Raw genomic sequence first — 18,595 nt, 5'->3', positions numbered from 1 at the left:
TAATAATGTTTAGTGTTTAAGATTGCTTCACTGTCGTATTGGGTGCATACCTGTGATGATAGTTGTAAGATTGAATAAATGAAATAAATAAATAAATAAAATATTAACGGCCTCTGTGGTCCTATGGTTCAGCGTTGGACTCACGATCCGGAGGCCCCGGGTTCGAATCCCGGCGGGGACATATCGCAGACATCACTTTGTGGTTCCTGGTTTGGTTAGGACATTACAGGCTGATCACCAGATTGTCCGAAAGTAAGATGATCCGTGCTTCGGAAGGCACGTTAAGCCGTTGGTCCCGGTTACTAACTACTTAGATGTTGATTAGGCTGGTATTCCACTTCACAACCCACACGATAAGAAGAAAAAAAATATCACAGAAAACATTTACTTAAAGGAATCATATCGATAGCATTATACAAAATGTAGCTTAATAGTTATAGTGATCCACAAATAAACTCTGAAACTAATACCCTCACCCTAACACACACACACACGCACGCCCGCCCGTAGGTGGAGTATGCTCCATACCGTCTCCAATTTATCTCCTATATCAATTTTAGGTCTTCGTCAAAGGCTGCGAGGTCTCTTCTTGTATTTCTGCCAAGCTTCTAAAGTTCATGTGTATACGATATTTAGGTTTATTTTACCGTGGTCAAGCTATATCGTAATTAGTTGAAAGGTTCGAAAGTTAAAAGGTCCATTGCGAATAGTTTTTGTCTAAATCCACAACAGAATTTGCTGTTTTAACAACAAAATGCTGTTGTTTTAACAGTTAGTTTAGGGTCAACTAAGTTTGTGATAATTAATTTAATATTTTTTATCGCAGTATACGTCAGGTATAAAATGGCGCTAACTCCTGTAGACACCATCTAATTTTGTTTTAAGTTATACCTGTCATTTTCTAATCCGCGAAAAAGGCAAAGGACGGGTAATCGACACAAAAATTATGGAACACATCGTCAATTTTATGCAAAAATTAAACAACTCTTGCTCATAAAACCAGCGTCGTGGTTCACTCCGCGACTTGTGCTGAGTGAGGCCCTTTTATCTCAGGACATCCACCACCACCTAACCTGTGACCTAACCTGTATTGGGCTGGTTTTTGGGTTGGTTTTGGTTTTTTGGATGGTTTTGGGGGGTTAAGGGACATCTCGTCCCAGTCTTAAACTAGGCCCAGGGACGAGTTTGCTCTTTTCTAATTTGATAGTGGGTAACTGGGCCCACTATGATTCAGTTGTTGGGACGATTACACCATTGATTATTTTCTAGGGGTTTTTTGGTCCCTACGTGATACTGCCTCGAACAATGGGAAATAAGACACAAGTGTAGGTACATTTGTTAATATATATTTTTGTGGAAACTAAATAAGATAATTAATTCAATAAATTCGAACGTATTTAATCACTTCATACAGGTATTACAACTAATCTTAATGTGTGCCCAAGAAACCCCTAGAAAATAATCAATGGTGTAATCGTCCCAACAACTGAATCATAGTGGGCCCAGTTACCCACTATAAAATTAGAAAAGGGCAAATTCGTCCCTGGGTCCAGTTTAAGACTGGGACGAGATGTCCCCTAAGCCGTTTTGGGTGGTTGGTTGGCCTGTGAAAAAAAGGGATAATGCTAGGAAGATGGTGATGTGTAATAAGTGTATATGATTTGATTTGAAAAGAAGAATAATAGAATAGAATATTTTATTTGCGTAAGTATTTGTGGTAGCTTTTCATTGGCATTTCTTTGTTTATTTACAAGTATTCATTTTGTAAAAAAGGCTGTAAGTTACCCAAATAAAAAAAAGTAGTAGATTTAATACTTAAAAAGTACATGCCAGTCCAGAAAGTAGAAGTCTGCGTACAGCCAGCCAGGCCGTCAGAAATAGTCGGGGTCGCGTTGGCGCACGGTGCAAAATACTAAAAAATTAAATTTGCAACATTCCTTTTTTATGCACGAGTTTTTGTGACCTGAAACCCTTGAACGTGAAACCGTTTCAAAAGGTGCACGAACCATGGAATAAACAATAATATTATGTAATAGCGCAGGACCGATCGTCGTGGAGATCCTTGGGGGAGGCCTATGCCCAGCAGTGGGCGTCGTACGGCTGATGATGATTATGTAATAGAAGGGACGACTGCCTCAGTGGTCACTGATGTTCATTTCCCGGGAATATTTCCAGTTTGGGAACATTCCCATTAGTAAAAAGGCGCTAAACTTATGTAAACATAAACAGCCTATATACGTCCCACTGCTGGGCACAGGCCTCCCCTCAATCAACCGGAGGGGGTATGGAGCATACTCCACCACGCTGCTCCACTGCGGGTTGGTGGAGGTGTTTTTACGGCCAATAGCCGGGACCAACGGCTTAACGTGCCCTCCGAAGCACGGAATCATCTTACTTTTTCGGACAATCAGGTGATTCAAGCCTGAAAAGTCCTTACCAAACAAAGGACAGTCTCACAAAGTGATTTCGGCAATGTCCCCATCGGGAATCGAACCCGGACCTCCAGATCGTGAGCCTAACGCTCTAACCACTAGACCACGGAGGCTGTCAAACTGGCTGTGAAACTTATGTAAGAAATACCCTTATTACCTAACCTTTAGGCAAGAGAAGTGTGTCAGGATCGAAGCAAATGGAATTCTATAGTCTCTGCTTACCCCGGTGGGAAATAGGCGTGAGTTTATGTTTAGGCAGATAAGACCAGTGCCCTATTTATCTCGCTCGATCTAATCGAACGGAATGATCTAGAGGAGGAATTTTAAATATAGGGATTTGGCCACAATAGATCTAGCTAGGTCGCAGTGGCCATTTGGGCTGCATCAGTTCGAGACCTCTCAAACACAAATAATAATAATAATCTGCAATAGTCCTACACGGACCGGGGATTGTCTTTGGGTGCACTCCCATAGTGCATACAGGGATAATCGCCGGTTGGTGTCACACAACATTTAGATTAAACTGTCTTAAGGGGCCTCTACGTGTTGGCTTCGGCCCCACGCACGCCTTCCTGAAGTCCGGGACTCCATAGGCCCGAGATATGGAAACGACATACAATAATAATAATAAAGAAAAGGTTTCTCCTCTGAGTTTAGTATCCCTTTACGTCATCGCCTTGGGTTCAAAACTGGCGAATGTCCAAGTAAGAAAATAATAGAGGTATATTGCATAATATCTTTCAATAACATTACATCATAGCGACGTTAAACCGTCACTCACTGAGATGGATACGTTGGATGAATGATTGTATTATTCGGTTTGATATTATACTATACATTGGCCCCGATTCCTGCAGACACCTCCTAATTTTATTTGCCATGCGCAACAATAATAACCAGCGAGACTACTATTTAATTCGCCCGGGTTATTCATTCGGTTTAAATCATCATCATCCGTCCCTTTTCAGCGCATAAGAAAATGACAGGTATAACTTAAAATAAAATTAGATGGTGTGAACGGTCACGAGCATTAATATGTACGTACACTTTAGTACCATGTCATATTAACTTTTTTGACAAATTGAACTGTAAGTCTCACTGAATGTCAAATATGTTAGTGCGACAGAGTCCTAAAGTGGGTACATTATATTGCTCATTACTGTACTGGATTCAGCACCATTCAATTTGATTCAATTAAATTCAATTATTTATTCATAATAACTATTACACTACTAAATAAATAATATATATATATATATTCTGGAATCATAACTATTATTCTGGAATTAAAAAGCTACGTATTTGTCTTCCTATTTTAGAAGCCATCCAGCACAGGCCTAAACTAATAATTGTCGAATTTGTTTTCGAATTCATGTTTGGATCATAAATGATTATCACGTGCTCAGCGGTGAAGGAAAACATTGTGAGGAAACCCACATAACCGAGAAATGCATTTTCGGAGGTATGTGGCCTAACCTGTATTGAGCTGGTTTTACTTTCGCGGGTTGGAAGGTCAGACAAGCAGTCGCTTCTGTAAAAAACTGGACCTGTCGAATCTTTAGGTAAGCGGACACTGTGAAAAACGGGATAATTAAATGAAAGGCGACAAGGAAAGGGACGGGTAATCAACAGGCATATTTATGGAATACACGTCAATTTTAGGCAGATATCTTTAACAAGTAACTTTGGTTACAAGTAACAGTGGTACAATGGTAGAATCATAAATGTTAAATTGACCTTCAACAACTTTATCCCATGATACTTTATACATCATGTTTTGTTTATAACTTTGAACTATGAATAAATGAGTCTGATACTTCTGATTGCATGTGGGGTGGGCTGTGGGCAGTATCCCTAATATTATTACTCTGAACCGGCTTGCGTGTAGGACCCCGATACCGACCCCGCCGGCGTGGTAGACGATTTCCCTCATTCAGCGCTTATCGCTATCGACCCACTAGGGTCGATTAATTCTTTCAAATATTTTTCCTCTCAGACGACGCCCTGAGCCGAGGCTCGCGCCCAACTGGGCACCCTCAGGCCTGTTGTCTTAAACGTTGTACCGGGTGAGAGCCTTCAGCGCTCCCCATTTGTCCGGCCAAGTAGTTAATGCCATCTGCGGCAAATCTACAATAAGTCACGTCAAAAAAAAAGAAAAAAAAAGGCGTGCGTGTATGTTTGACGAATGTGGAGGAAGAGACGTGTCAGGATCGAATTAAAAGAAAAAAAAAGAAAGATAAAGAATATTGAATTCTTCCTTCAGATTATTTTTGGGGAACGTGGCCTGCAAATTTCCTCATTAACATTTTCACCCGAAATTCGCCCTGCATTTCCCCACTATCCTAGGCTCTTTGTTTGAATATTTCCCAGATAACCTCGGCCGCCGCGCCGCAGAGTGGCTGTGAGTGGTGTGCGACAGTTTGGCACCTCGCCAGCGCGGCAGGTGTCATGTGGTACTGGAGAATGTGCCTAGTTGGTTCGCTTGGTTTTGTTTGTGTTGTCTGTAGCTACTTTACCGGGTGAGCCTTCAGCGCTCTCCATTTGTCCGGCCAAGTAGTTACTATTGATCCGCCAAAGGCCCCTGACATGGCTCATGTAACGACTACTAACTTACATCAGTAAGTAGTAAACGGACCAACGGCTTAACGTGCCTTCCGAAGCACGGATCATCTTTCTTTCGGACAATCAGGTGATCAGCCTGTAATGCCCTATAACCAAACTAGGGATCACAAAGTGATTTTCGTGATATGTCCCCACCGGGATTTGAACCAGGGACCTCCGGATCGAGAGCCCAACGCTCAAACCACTGGACCACGGAGGCCGTTAGCACAGTAATAATAAATTAAAAAAAACACTTTATTGCACACAAATTCACAAGAAAATTACTGGAGAAACGTATTCAAAGGAAGGTGGGCAAAGGTTGCCTTATCGCCAAGAGCGATGTCTTCCAGTCAACCGTCGGAAAGTATACAGGATGTTAGTGATGACTGATTTCTGATTACTAAAAGTACAAGTATCAAAATGATACAGGGCAGTTGCATTTACGAACAAACAGTTGAGTGGCTCAATGTTGGTACATACTTCATAATGCCATACATACTCGGAAAGTTGGTACGAACCTAGTGCATTCTATGGAGAGAGCATGTGGTATCGTATAGTGTGGGGATAGTGTGAATATTCAGATTTCGGATACCCAAGGGGTAGGTAGAGGGATTCAAGATTTTTTAGCAGATAAACTTAATACTTCAAACACATAATAACGGGTTCTTACCGCGTTTGAAATAGGGATATGAGACTCCCGATATGTGTTTTAATTATGATAATAACCGCGTAAACTTAAAACAATATATCGATATCTCTTTTTTCCTAAGTTTTTTTCAATTTAGTTTTTTATTGAGTTACGTAATAGTGTACGTAAAGATGTATAAAATTTATGTGTTTTCTTTTATAAGTTTTTAAAAGGTTACAATATATCCAGCTTACGACATCGTATCAACAGTGGCTGCAAGTTGTCTTTGATTACTTATGGCTCTGCCCACCCCATTAGGGATTACGGGCGTGAGTTTATGTATGTATGTATGTAAAAGGTAGCCTGAAAACATTTTAATTTAAATTGATGTTATGTTTCTCGCTGACTATGTTTTGTGAGTCAACATTTATAATTATTATTACCAATAAAGAACCTTGAAAATCAAAACTTATGTACTTACTAAAACATTTTCAGATTTATCCGGATATCCATTCGAGCATATTAGCAAATGTCATCCCTATAGTAAACCCGTTAAGTGCTGGAGTGCAGTAAAACAGTTTGGGCTCGATCTTGCCAAGAGTTAATCGTCTTCTGAACGTAATGCGCTCGACTGTTGTTATTTGCTTTACTGTTTTCTTTGCCGTTCATAACATAAACTGCCTATATATGTCCCACTGCTGGGCACAGGCCTCCCCTCAATCAACCGGAGGGGGTATGGAGCATACTCCACCACGCTGCTCCACTGCGGGTTGGTGGAGGCGTTTTTACGGATAATAGCCGGGACCAACGGCTTAACGTGCCTTCCGAAGCACGGAATCATCTTACTTTTTTGGACAATCAGGTGATTCAAGCCTGAAAAGTCCTTACCAAACAAAGGACAGTCTCACAAAGTGATTTCGACAATGTCCCCATCGGGAATCGAACCCGGACCTCCAGATCTTGAGCCTAACGCTCTAACCACTAGACCACGGAGGCTGTGAGGCTTTGCCGTTCATGTTTTGTTTATCGAAATTCAAAATTCAAACTTTAATGAAAAATACATTATGTTCGTTGTTGATTGAAAAATATTTTTGTTATCCTTGTATTTTTATTTTATTAGTTTTCTATAATTTTTATTGACTTTTGATAATTTGAATTTGGTTTATGTGAATTAATTTAATGACATTTATTTAAATCTGTACAACAATAATTAATTTCATTAGGACCTTTGTATAAATTGACACTTTTATATTTTAAATTTTATAAATTTTGCATGATTTATGTAATTTAAATGCACGGTAAACTATATTTTTTTGTAACATCTGTCACACTGCATTTATGGCAAATAAAGAATCTTATACATTGTTTTAAGTTTACGCGGTTATTGTCATAATTAAAGCACATATTGGTGCTAATTCCTGTAAATACCATCTAATTTTATTTTAAGTTATATCTGTCATTTTTTTATCCGCCGAAAAGGAAAGGGACGGGTAATCGACAAGCATAAAATTTATGGAACACACGTCAATTTTAAGCACAAATCTAAACCAACCGTCTAAAAATTTTACATCAGTCAATAACCCGACCCAGTTAAGTAGACAGCACGTCAAACGGATTGCATACCAGCGACATACCTTTTTGATTCGCCCGGGTTATTCATTCATTTACTCATTCTTCCTAAAATTAAGAGCTGTGTGTGTGAATCATCCGTCCCTTTCCTTTTCGACGGATATGAAAATGACGGATATAACTTAAAATTAGGCGGTGTCTGCAGGAATCGGGGCCAATAACGGGTTCTTACCGCGTTTAAATGGGGATATGAGACTCCCGATATTTCGACACTGTTGCAAGTGCCATGATCACGGGATGACTGACGAGATTGGAGTGGAGTAGGTAGATCCATAATTTTCTACGGGCAGACATTACTGTCTACCCTCTTTCTTTGCCACTTGTTTATGTTTTTGATATCGGAATGTTCGGAACCATCTGAACTCGCACGAAACTCAATACGACAAACCGCACTCACTGTGTCCTTACGTTTTTCTTTTTTTTTGAATTTTTTTTTTGAATCGGGAGTCTCATATCCCCATTTAAACGCGGTAAGAACCCGTTATTATGTGCTTTAAGTATAATAAAGAATCTTATCTTATCTTATCTTAAAAGAGTTGTTGGTATAATGTCGCAAATGTATATTGTATGTGTATTAAAATTTATAATGCCTTACCATTTACTATAAAGGAGTTACCATTTCCAATATTTAAAAGTAAATTAAAAAAATTTCTTATACACCATACCTTTTATTCAGTGAAAGAATATTTAAATTTAAAGTCACAGCCGTTTATTTAAATTAAAATTGTTTTTTGTGTATTTAAAATATCTATTGTTAATTAATTTTTTTTAAGACAGATTTATTAAATGTTCCTTTAATTATAAATAATTTAATATTAATATTCGCACGCTGTATGGTTGAGTGATGGACTTTTATTGATATAATTTATATTTAAGATCTTTTGTACCACTCTAGAGCGAATAAATTTCATTTCAAATTTCAAAGAGATTTTTGTGATCTCTTCGTGATCGCTAGTTTTTGTTAGGACATTACAGGCTGATTTATTATATATAATATATAACTAATATAATATATAATAATGGGGTTGGTAATCCACCTCGATTACCAACCCCATCAACCCTGGTGTCAGGGTTACTATTGAGCCACCAAAGGCCCCTGACATGGCTCATGTAACGACTACTTACTTACATCAGCAAGTAGTAACCGGGACCAACGGCTTAACGCACAAGGACAAGTGTTTTCTGTGCAAGTAAGCATTGAATCTAAATATAGCAATATTATCTCATCAAAATCATAACATGAGAAGCCTATCACGTTCATAGGTATAGCTCATTGATCACCACAACACGAATTCTTACAAGCTTGTGACGTGTTGTGCTGTGAGCGGGGTCTCCAATATATTACGTGATTCACAATAATATCACCGCGAAAACAGGAAGAATACAGGAGTGTTATATCTGGATCAGTGATGTGTCGTCCCTGGGAATGTTCCCAAAGTGGGAATTTTCCTGTAGTAAAAACTCTTCAATAGTAGAACTTTTGCTTACAATACCGGCATTTTTCAAATTGTTCGTTCTTGTTAGTTCTCTATATGTACAAGGTTCAAAATAAATTATGAAATTCTGGAGGGTTAAAATGGCCACATCGAAGCAATTCATCTAAGAAAGCAATATTGCTATTTGACATTTGTTTGCATTGCGCACTTACTTTTATATGCGCAAATGTCAAATTGCAACATTGCTTTCTTAGATGAATTGCTTCGATGTGGCCATTTTAACCCCCCTGTTTACTAAATAAAGACAGATCTAAAATTAACGAAAAATAACTTTTTTTCTATTTAACTTATTTACCTATTTAATCAAGAAAACGTAATAATAAGCTAGCAACATTTTATGACATTTTTGTTTGACGTCACGCTGTGCGTTTTCATACAAATTCCATAGTAATTTCGTGTTTTGACATTTAGTAAAAAGTGATTCGAGTAGTAGGAAACTAACCTATAGTAGGACACAGTCTGGCTGTGGGTTGTGAGGTGAATTACCATACTCATCAACCCCGGTGTCAGGGTTATCATTGGGCCACCAAAGGCCCGTGACATGGCTCATGTAACGACTACTTACCTACTTACATCAGTAAGTAGTAACCGGGACCAACGGCTTAACGTGCCTTCCGAAGCACGGATCATCAGCCTGTAATGTCCTAACCAAAATAAGGATCACAAAGTAAAATGATATGTCCTCATCGGGATTCGAACCCGAGACCTCCGGATCGTGAGCACAACGCTCAACCACTGGACCACAGACGCCGTAATTATTATAATTGGTTTGTATTGTCAAGGGCCAACAAGCACTGTGCTTTCTACTCATGCTCAGTCAATGTTGGCGTGGTCGACGAATCCCCACATTACACTAGGGTCGATTAATTATTTAAAATACAATCTTTTCAGATTACACCCTGAGTTGAGATTCGTGCCTAACTGGGCACCATCTTGTTGTCTTAATTTTTTTAACGTGTACGAGCCTTCAGTGCTCCCCATTTGCCCGGCCAAGTAGTTAATGTCATTTGCGTCAGATATAGAATAAGTCACGTCCAAAAAGAGCACTACACCACTCTATACGTCACCGAGTCAATGCAAGCACCTTTCTGATTTGATTCCATTTGCCCTGTTACATATTTGATCGACATGACACCTGCACGGGGAATTCCATCGCATAGCGCAGTGTTTCTCAACCTTTTTGAATCGCGACCCCTTTACTTATAAGTCAAAACTTTATGTTTATTTTTAAGAATGTCTACGGCCCTGTGCCGAGGTTTTTCTTGCAGCTTCTTTTCCCCGGCTATACAGGTTGTGAGAAGCTGAAGTAGTTTTAGGCTGTTAAAAAGTTCGTTGTGTAAAAATTTACGATTCAAAGCGTACTTACCTACTGAATAAAGATATTTTTTAAACATTTTGAAATCAAATCGGTTTTAAAATTAAATCAGTTTCGACGACGTAGTCATACAATACAAACAATACAATTCAAATCCGCTTTATTGCCCCAATATAAAAAGAAATAATTACAAAAAGACTCGTAACTAAGTACATGGCAAATGGCGGCCTTATCGCTTAAAGCGATTTCTTCCAGACAACCATAAGGTGAGGGAAAAACGCAAAAATTTAAGGATTGCGGGTAAAAACTACATACTTAACTTTTGTCTTTAATGTTCAATAATAGTAGTGTGTCAGGTCGAAGCAAATGGAATTCCATAGTCTCTGCTTAACCCGGTGAGACATAGGCTATAAAGAAATATGTTTAATAATGTGCGATGCAAAACGATAAAACTATGACTAATATTATACATAATTATTGCTTCTATGCTAAACTGGGAGCGCATAATAAACAGAAACACGTTCAGCTGCTTATATCCCCGGTCTTGTCGTAAAATCCGACAGAGGGATTGTGTCCTTTCAAACATGACGGACAACTGTTATGGGCGATAGGCTGACTATTAACTCATGTCACACATCTGACTTTTCGGTGGATAAGAAAAAGACAGATATAGCTTAAAATAAAATTAGGAGGTGGGAATCAGGGATTAAATAAGTGCTTACTTATAGTTTAAGTTTTTCGTACCTATACATTGGGCTGGTGTTCCCTTCGCGGGCTGGAAGGTTAGACAGGCAGGCAGTCAATTCTGTGAAATACCGGGCCTGTCAAATATTCAAGTTAGGTAAGCGGACCCTGTGAAAATAGGATAATGCTAGGGAGATAATTTCAGTGTTTCGTACAGTGATAAAACTGTTTTTAAACAAATTTGTAAGTAACAAACAAGTCTAGTTTTCCTAGAATTATAGTTTCGGGACCACGACCGCCGAGACAGGTTTTGCGAACCTCTGGGATCGCCAACCACAGTTTGAAAACCACTGCTTTTTTATATTACCACGAGAAATTGAAACGTGTGCGGGTTGGCAGATGACGCTAGTTCTATATCATCATAGAAATTCCATCGAAAACATGTCATGTAAAATGTTACCAAGACGAGATATCAATCGCTAAGTCAAAAAGTTATCAGCAGTTAACATGCGCGACGTGATAAAATTATCGATCGATTCAATAAATTTTGTCGAAATCGATAAGTTTGTTTTATCCTTAACACGCGTGACACGTGATTTTGTTCGTATTTTGACATAACGGCATGACTTATTTGGGTTCATATATTAACACCAGTCACCAATCGACAAAACGACATAATTATATCGTCAGAATCGATAAAATGACCGTGACAAAATTTTATCACGTTGCGCATGACAGCCCTACAGATATCATGTAGAGTTAGGTAATGTGCGCAATGTCAATAGAAGTCAAATAGCGATATTGTTTTTTTAAATGAGGTATTTTCCAGGCTACGTTTCTCAAAACAATATAGATAGCACTATAAAGATTATTCTTCGTTTCATCATCATCAGCCGTATGACGCCCACTGCTGGGCATAGGCCTCCCCCAAGGATCTCCACGACGATCGGTCCTGCGCTGCCCGCATCCAGCGGCTTCCCGCGACCTTCACCAGATCGTCGGTCCACCTTGTAGCGGGCCTACCCACTGAGCGTCGTCCGACACGTGGTCGCCACTCCAGAACCTTTCCGCCCCATCGGCCATCGGTTCTCCTCGCTATGTGTCCTGCCCACTGCCACTTCAGCTTTGCAATTCTTCGAGCTATGTCGGTGACTTTAGTTCTCCTGCGGATCTCCTCATTTCTGATTCGATCGAGCAGTAATTCTTCGTTTAATTTCTTTAATAGAAAAATAGTAGAAAATTATGGATCTACCTACTCCACTCGAATCTCATCAGTCATCCCGTGATCATGGCACTTGCAACAGTGTCGAAATATCGGGAGTCTCATATCCCTGCTTTGAACGCGGTAAGAACCCGTTATTATGTGTTTTAATTATGTAAGTATGTAATAATAAATTTTGTTAAACATATTACAGCTATCTCCGTAACTGCCTAAATGCAATGCGGCAAACTTTTTTAGTTTCGCGCGAAGCCTGTGAGTTATACTTACTAAACAGAAATTTGTCAGTGCCCACAGATAGAGCGGGCTATAGACGAGCCCACTTATGCAAATATAAGAATAAACTTTTTTATCGCAGAACATTTATTTTGCTAAAGAAACCACAATAAAAAAAAATACAGAATAATATGGTGACATTGGCGTGTCCTCAATGGTGAAGTACCCTGGAATGTTCCCAAAGTGGGAATGTAAAAACTCTTTAATACTAACAATGGTGCTAATTCCTGTAAATACCATCTAATTTTATTTTAAGTTATATCTGTCATTTTCTTATCCGCCGAAAAGGAAAACGACGGGTAATCGACAAGCATAAAATTTATGGAACACACGTCAATTTTAAGCACAAATCTAAAACAACCGTCTAAAAATTTTACATCAGTCAATAACCCGACACAGGTAAATAGACAGCACGTCAAACGGATTGCATACCAGCGACATACCTTTTTGATTCGCCCGGGTTATTCATTCATTTACTCATTCTTCCTAAAATTAAGAGCTGTGAATCATCCGTCCCTTTCCTTTTCGACGGATATGAAAATGACGGATATAACTTAAAATAAAATTAGGCGGTGTCTGCAGGAATCGGGGCCACTGGCTGCGTTTCCTTTTCAAATTGTTCTTTCTCATACTCTGGATCTTTTTAAAGTAAGATATCTAATCTAATCTAGCCTACAAGATCCCACTGCTGGGCAAAGGCCTCCCCCTCCTCCTTCCGTTTTTCGCGGTCCTGTGCGTACTCCGGCCAGTCCCTCCGGCAAGCGTCCAAGTCGTCACGCCATCTCTTTCGAGGTCTGCCACGACGCCTGTACCCGTCATGAGACACCCAAAAGACATTAAAAAAAAAATAGTACTTAATTGAACATTTAAAGTAAAAATCAGAACACTAAGTAATGTACATCCAAGAAAAAAAAGTATTATGTACTTATACAAGAAAAATAAACCGTCTATTTTAATAACTCTTCTGTACATTCATAGTCTAAGGAAAGCAAATTACAGATATTTAATTATAATCGAAACAAACAGTGTATAAATAATATTCTAATCTAATCTAATCTAGCCTACAAAATCCCACTGCTGAGCAAAGGCCTGGACTTCCTCACGTGTCCCAGATACTCTACTCTCGTGGTAAGCATAATGAATATTGCATGTCAATATAAATGTGTATGAACTAATATGGGTTTTCTTTAATAGGGTTACGCAAAGTGCGAGTTGGATAGTCTGCAGACGGCCTAAAACGTCTCCATTCCAGGCACGCGTGGCAATCTCTCTACAGACAGACATCTCTCCCGCGCAATATATACACATTTATTTACCTCTTGCTACGGCACAACCTTCATTTTACTAAGGGGCTACATTTCTTGTGAAATATTTCGAACGGACATACCTACATACTACATACTATATATGTGTGCTGTGTGACGCAGCCCAACGTCAGCCCAAAATCACAAATTCAAATCCAAAAATATCTTTATTCAGTAGGTAACATAGTTACACTTTGAATCGTAAATTTTTACATAACGAACGTCTCATCCGCCTAAAACTACTGCAGCTTCTCACAACCTGTATAGCCGGGGAAAAGAAGCTGCAAGAAAAACCTCGGCACAGGGCCCTAGACGTTCTTTAAAAAACATATAAGATATTTCTATACAATTGAGTAATTTAGCTGCCTAATATCAGTTCTCAGACAGTTAATCCCATGCATTCATAATCTTCACAAAGTATTAAGTACAACTATTGAAAAGCCAGCAGGACAGGAGTCCTAGTACGGCTTTGAAATAGACTACTCTGGGCATCATCCCGCTCGCGTCAGACAGAGTACTGCGGGGCGGAAGGCCAGAGGGAAACCATTGCCCTATTTTTCCCTAAAAAGTAGCATGGAGGGTCTAATAGCAGAATGACACCGACAAGAGCGTGGCTCTTAAATTAGTGATGATGATTGAGAAGCCAAGGAAATAGGTATATATAAAGCATACAGTCTTATATTTATATGTATTTCATTTTATTATGATAAATATATTTTTCTATTTATTATGTTGGGAGGATTATGTTCATTTATCCTAATTTTATTTAAGTAAGTTTATTTCGCTTCCAGAACAAGTGCGTTTCCTGAATGGACCTAAAATGTTCTTGGGTTATTACCTGGGGTTTAGAGAATAGTACTGAATTAGTTTATTCATTGAAGTGTACATTGAATAGAGCGTTACTTTGGTAATTACTCAAACTGACAAAGTCTTGAATCACTTCGAAGTGTATCATTAATCATGGACTAGATTTTTGTTACCTATAGAAAGTATGGAGTGTAAAGCTCTGTCGGCAAAAACGAAAAAGTAAAATCCTAACTTCTTATTCTATCGTGCGGGTTGTGAGGTGAATTACGAAACTCATCAACCCTGGTGTCAGGGTTACATCAGTATGTAAGTGAGTAATCGTTACATGAGCCTTCATGTAACGATTACTCACTTACATACTGATGTAACCGGGATCATCGACTTAACGTGCCTTCCGAAGCACGGATCATCTTACTTTCAGACAATCAGGTGATCAGCCTGTAATGTCCTAACCAAACTGGGAATCACAAAGATGATTTTTGTGATATGTCCCCACCGGGATTCGAACCCGGGACCTCCGGATCGTGAGCTCAACGCTCAACCACTGGACCTCAGAGGCCGTTCTTAACTAATATTATAAATCACTGTGGTGCGCCTGTACGAATCTCGGTACTGGACTTAACTCCTGTCACACCCCGGACACTTCATACAAATAACCTCGTTTTACACAGACCACAATTTGACGTTATCGTAAACGTGCATCTGTGTGTGTGACGTCTGACGCCATACGATTAAGGTCTAAACTGTGTTCGAGGGGGGTGAGGTAAACCTAGCTCAGACGCTGGTGGGGCGGAGAATTGCCGTTCTACACGCAGTATTATTCCTTATTCTGTGCTCCTGGTCATGTTAACTATTCGTGTGATGTTCTTCTAGGTGTGAAGGTGAGCGGTATCCCTCCAGCGACTTGTTGCGAGGTGTTGGACAGTGGGTGCACTCTGATCTCTCGTCGGGAGCTGGCTGCAGGCTCTACTGTCACCCTGTGTAGCAGCGCCGCCAAGCCCGCCAGAGACTGCATGTGACCGAGACGCTCGCCTGCAAACCAACAAATATAATAATAATGATATTTATTGCTCGGTGGCGCAGCGGTAAACGGGCTCGGTCTGCGATTGTTGAAGTTAAGCAACTTTCGCAAAGGCCGGTCATAGGATGGGTGACCACAAAAAAAAGTTTTCATCTCGAGCTCCTCCGTGCTTCGGAAGGCACGTTAAGCCGTTGGTCCCGGCTGCATTAGCAGTCGTTAATAACCATCAATCCGCACTGGGCCCGCGTGATGGTTTAAGGCCCGATCTCCCTATCCATCCATAGGGAAGGCCCGTGCCCCAGCAGTGGGGACGTTAATGGGCTGATGATGATGATGATATTTATTGACAAAAATATCGGTACATAGTTTTCCTTAAGTTAAGCATAATTGACATGAATATAATTGAGTAGGTACCATAGCTGACTAAGTATATAAATACTTGTATTTCAGTCTATGATGCCTCTCTCCTGGAGAAAGACACAAAAATATAGCCAGCATACAATCCTATGTTTCCGACAGAGTAAACAAAAAAGTAACAATAATAACTCCCTTTATGTAATATACTACATGTAATATATTTATTGAATTATTGTAACACTGAGATAGCAGCTGATGCCTATACCACATAGGCTTGACTCTGTTTTGGGTATCAGCTCATCACTAATTTAAGAGCCACGCTCTTGTCGGTGTAGCATCCTAACTCTCTATGCTACTTTTTTTGAGGTATCAGCTGAAACGTTTATTTTGTAATTTCAAGAATTACATTTAATCGTTCGATTTTCGAATTCATGTTTTGGATTATTAATGATTATCACGTGCTCAGCGGTGACGGAAAACGTGAGGAAGTCCACATACCTAAGAAATCTCCCCTGCGTTATTCCGTTCTTCACGGGGTCCACTTACCTCCTGAAAAATGGACAAGTTCGGTTTTTTCAGAAGCGACGTCGTCACAACTATTCAATGATTCTATGCAAAGCACGTAGAAAATTTTCTGTTTAACATTTCGAAGTCTTGGAAACCAAACTCTTCAAGTCGGATTTTTATTAAAGATTAGTCTTTACCGTATATATGTAGTAACTTACCGATACACGCTCGAGGACCTGCTCCAAAAGGCAGATATGTATACGCATGTCTCTTCCTTTTTTCTTCTGGTGTAAACCTTTCTGGTCTGAACTCTTTAGGGTTATCAAAATATTTCTCGTCCATTTGGATGGCTTGCACTGGGATCAGGATCTTCACGCCAGGGTCGATTGTGATGCCAAGGTCAGGGATCGTGTACTGTCTCGTACAAATTCTATTCAGGACTCCAACTGAGGGGAACATCCGCATAGCCTCTTGAAATGCCATATCTAGTAGACTCATTTCAGCTATAGCGTCGTAACAAAGTTTGTTATCATACTTTTTCATAACAGAGTCAATCTCGTCTTGTACCCTGCGTTGAATCTCCGGATTGTATGCTAGGACATGTAAAGTGTAACTAGTGGCAGAAGAGGATGTTTCAAATCCAGCAGCAAAGAAAATGAACACTTGCGCCATTTGGCATTTTGGGTCCATTTCCATTTCTACAGTTTCTGGCGCACCGTCTTTGTCAAATTTCTCTATCGATTCTCCAACAATTTTACCCTTCTTCTCCAACTCCAGCAACAGATCTATGAAGTCGTGTCGTCCTATCGGCTGGTATTTCCTCTGATGACGTATTTGCTTTACGATAGCTGTTATCCCCTTCTCAGCTGCATCTGGATCGACTCTTAAAATGTTTCTTACTTCAGGGAACAGTTCCCATATTGGAAGTAGGAGACGATTTCGAAGGCTACGGGTGAACATAATTCTTCCAAGTTCTCTGAAGCTGGAGTGTTCGTTGTTGATAGAGTTCATCTCGATGCCGAAGCCGCAGGCGCCGATGAACTCGGTAGTGAACCTCGCCATCAGCTCACGCGCATCGTACGTGCCTCGGTGACTGGCCAGCTCCATCACTACATCCTGCAGGCTCTCAGCACAACGTACCACCAGCGGAAACATCGCTTTAAGCTTAGCGGTTGTAAAGGCGGGAGTCAGACGCTGACGCAGCAGCCGCCACCTGTCTCCTTCCGCGTGAAATAAGTTTCCAAACGTCGGCTCTATATCAGGATTTCGACTCAAACCGCGGTTGTAAAAGTAAGGAAAGTCGGTCGCCATTATTTTCTTGATCAACTCCAGGTCTTTCACGATCAGTTCCGGCGTCGTACCTCTGTAGTACCCTATAATTTTCTCTTCGCGGTACTTATTGTACAATTCTACGCTTGTTTCGATCATGCCTTTGATTCCAAAGAGGTTATCGATATGATTGCCTATAAGAGGTAACGGCGCCTCATGCTTTACGTTTCTTTTCTTCCAATAATCATGGTTTCTCACGGAGTAGAAATAAAGCGCAGTTGAAACTATTATGATCAGAACCAAAAACATGGTTGATACACTGAATATCACTGCTGAGTTATTGTTTTTAATCGTTCTCGTTAAAACAACTTATTCATAAAAATATGGATAAGAACTTTTTTCTGGATGAATGTGTGAAATACTGTTCTCATCAAAACGATTTTTGAGATTTATAGGTGCTGTGATGTTGGTTTTTCTCTTATCGTGTTAAGATTGCAAATAACGTCTGCATGCATTTTATAAACTAATATGTTTTACAGACTTAACACGTTTCTACACACGCGGTCATCAGGCGTTTTTTGCAAACAAGGTCGCGTTTGGTCACATTCTCGCCTGATGGTAAGTGAAATTGTGATCCAAGGTGGTACACGTTTGCCCAGTAAGGTCCTATTTATTCTAGTTATGAAGATTCAAAGTTATTTTGTAACAATGTGTTAACAAAAACGTGATTCTGATTTCTACCTTATCTGCTTATCAATGGATATCATACAATAAACACTTAAATTATTATGCTATTTGTTTATGAGATAAAAAACAATGATGTAAAAGATTTTATAAATGTGCATTTATCATTGTGATGAATTGTTTTCTTGTTCAGTAAACGTGAGTAAAATTCATGATTCTACATTTTCTTCTTATACCACAGAATTAGAATTATTTATTCAACGTAATTATTTTGGATAAACTTGGTATGTGACCTAACCTGTATTGGGCTGGTTTTCGCTTTGGGTTGGAAGGTTAGACAGGCAGTCGCTTCTGTAAAAAACCGGA

The 18,595-nt window shown here is 39.6% G+C and overlaps 1 protein-coding gene across 1 annotated transcript; it reads right to left on the bottom strand.

Annotated features, from left to right (window-relative positions):
* Positions 1-14,066: 14,066 nt before the first annotated feature.
* LOC126377078 (cytochrome P450 6B6-like) lies at positions 14,067-17,943 on the bottom strand. Its single transcript, XM_050024725.1, has 2 exons — positions 16,495-17,943; positions 14,067-15,423 (listed from the first exon to the last, which is right to left on the bottom strand). Exons 1-2 carry the CDS (start codon positions 17,852-17,854, stop codon positions 15,242-15,244), a joined length of 1,542 nt encoding a protein of 513 aa, XP_049880682.1. The 5' UTR covers positions 17,855-17,943; the 3' UTR covers positions 14,067-15,241.
* Positions 17,944-18,595: the final 652 nt, after the last annotated feature.

The sequence above is a fragment of the Pectinophora gossypiella genome, chromosome 22 (assembly GCF_024362695.1).
Source record: "Pectinophora gossypiella chromosome 22, ilPecGoss1.1, whole genome shotgun sequence".
Taxonomy (NCBI): Eukaryota; Metazoa; Arthropoda; class Insecta; order Lepidoptera; family Gelechiidae; genus Pectinophora; species Pectinophora gossypiella.
The sequence above is the reverse complement of the archived record's forward strand: the minus strand, read 5'-3'. Positions and strand labels throughout refer to the sequence as shown.

What these genes read in the sequence shown, in the direction of transcription:
- LOC126377078 (XM_050024725.1), bottom strand. Translation starts at nt 17,854, where the DNA reads ATGTTTTTGGTTCTGATCATAATAGTTTCAACTGCGCTTTATTTCTAC. An exon ending in AGGTCCTCGAGCGTGTATCG is followed by an intron (nt 15,424 to 16,494) that starts GTAAGTTACTAC and finishes GTTGGTTTGCAG; the next exon opens with GCGAGCGTCTCGGTCACATG.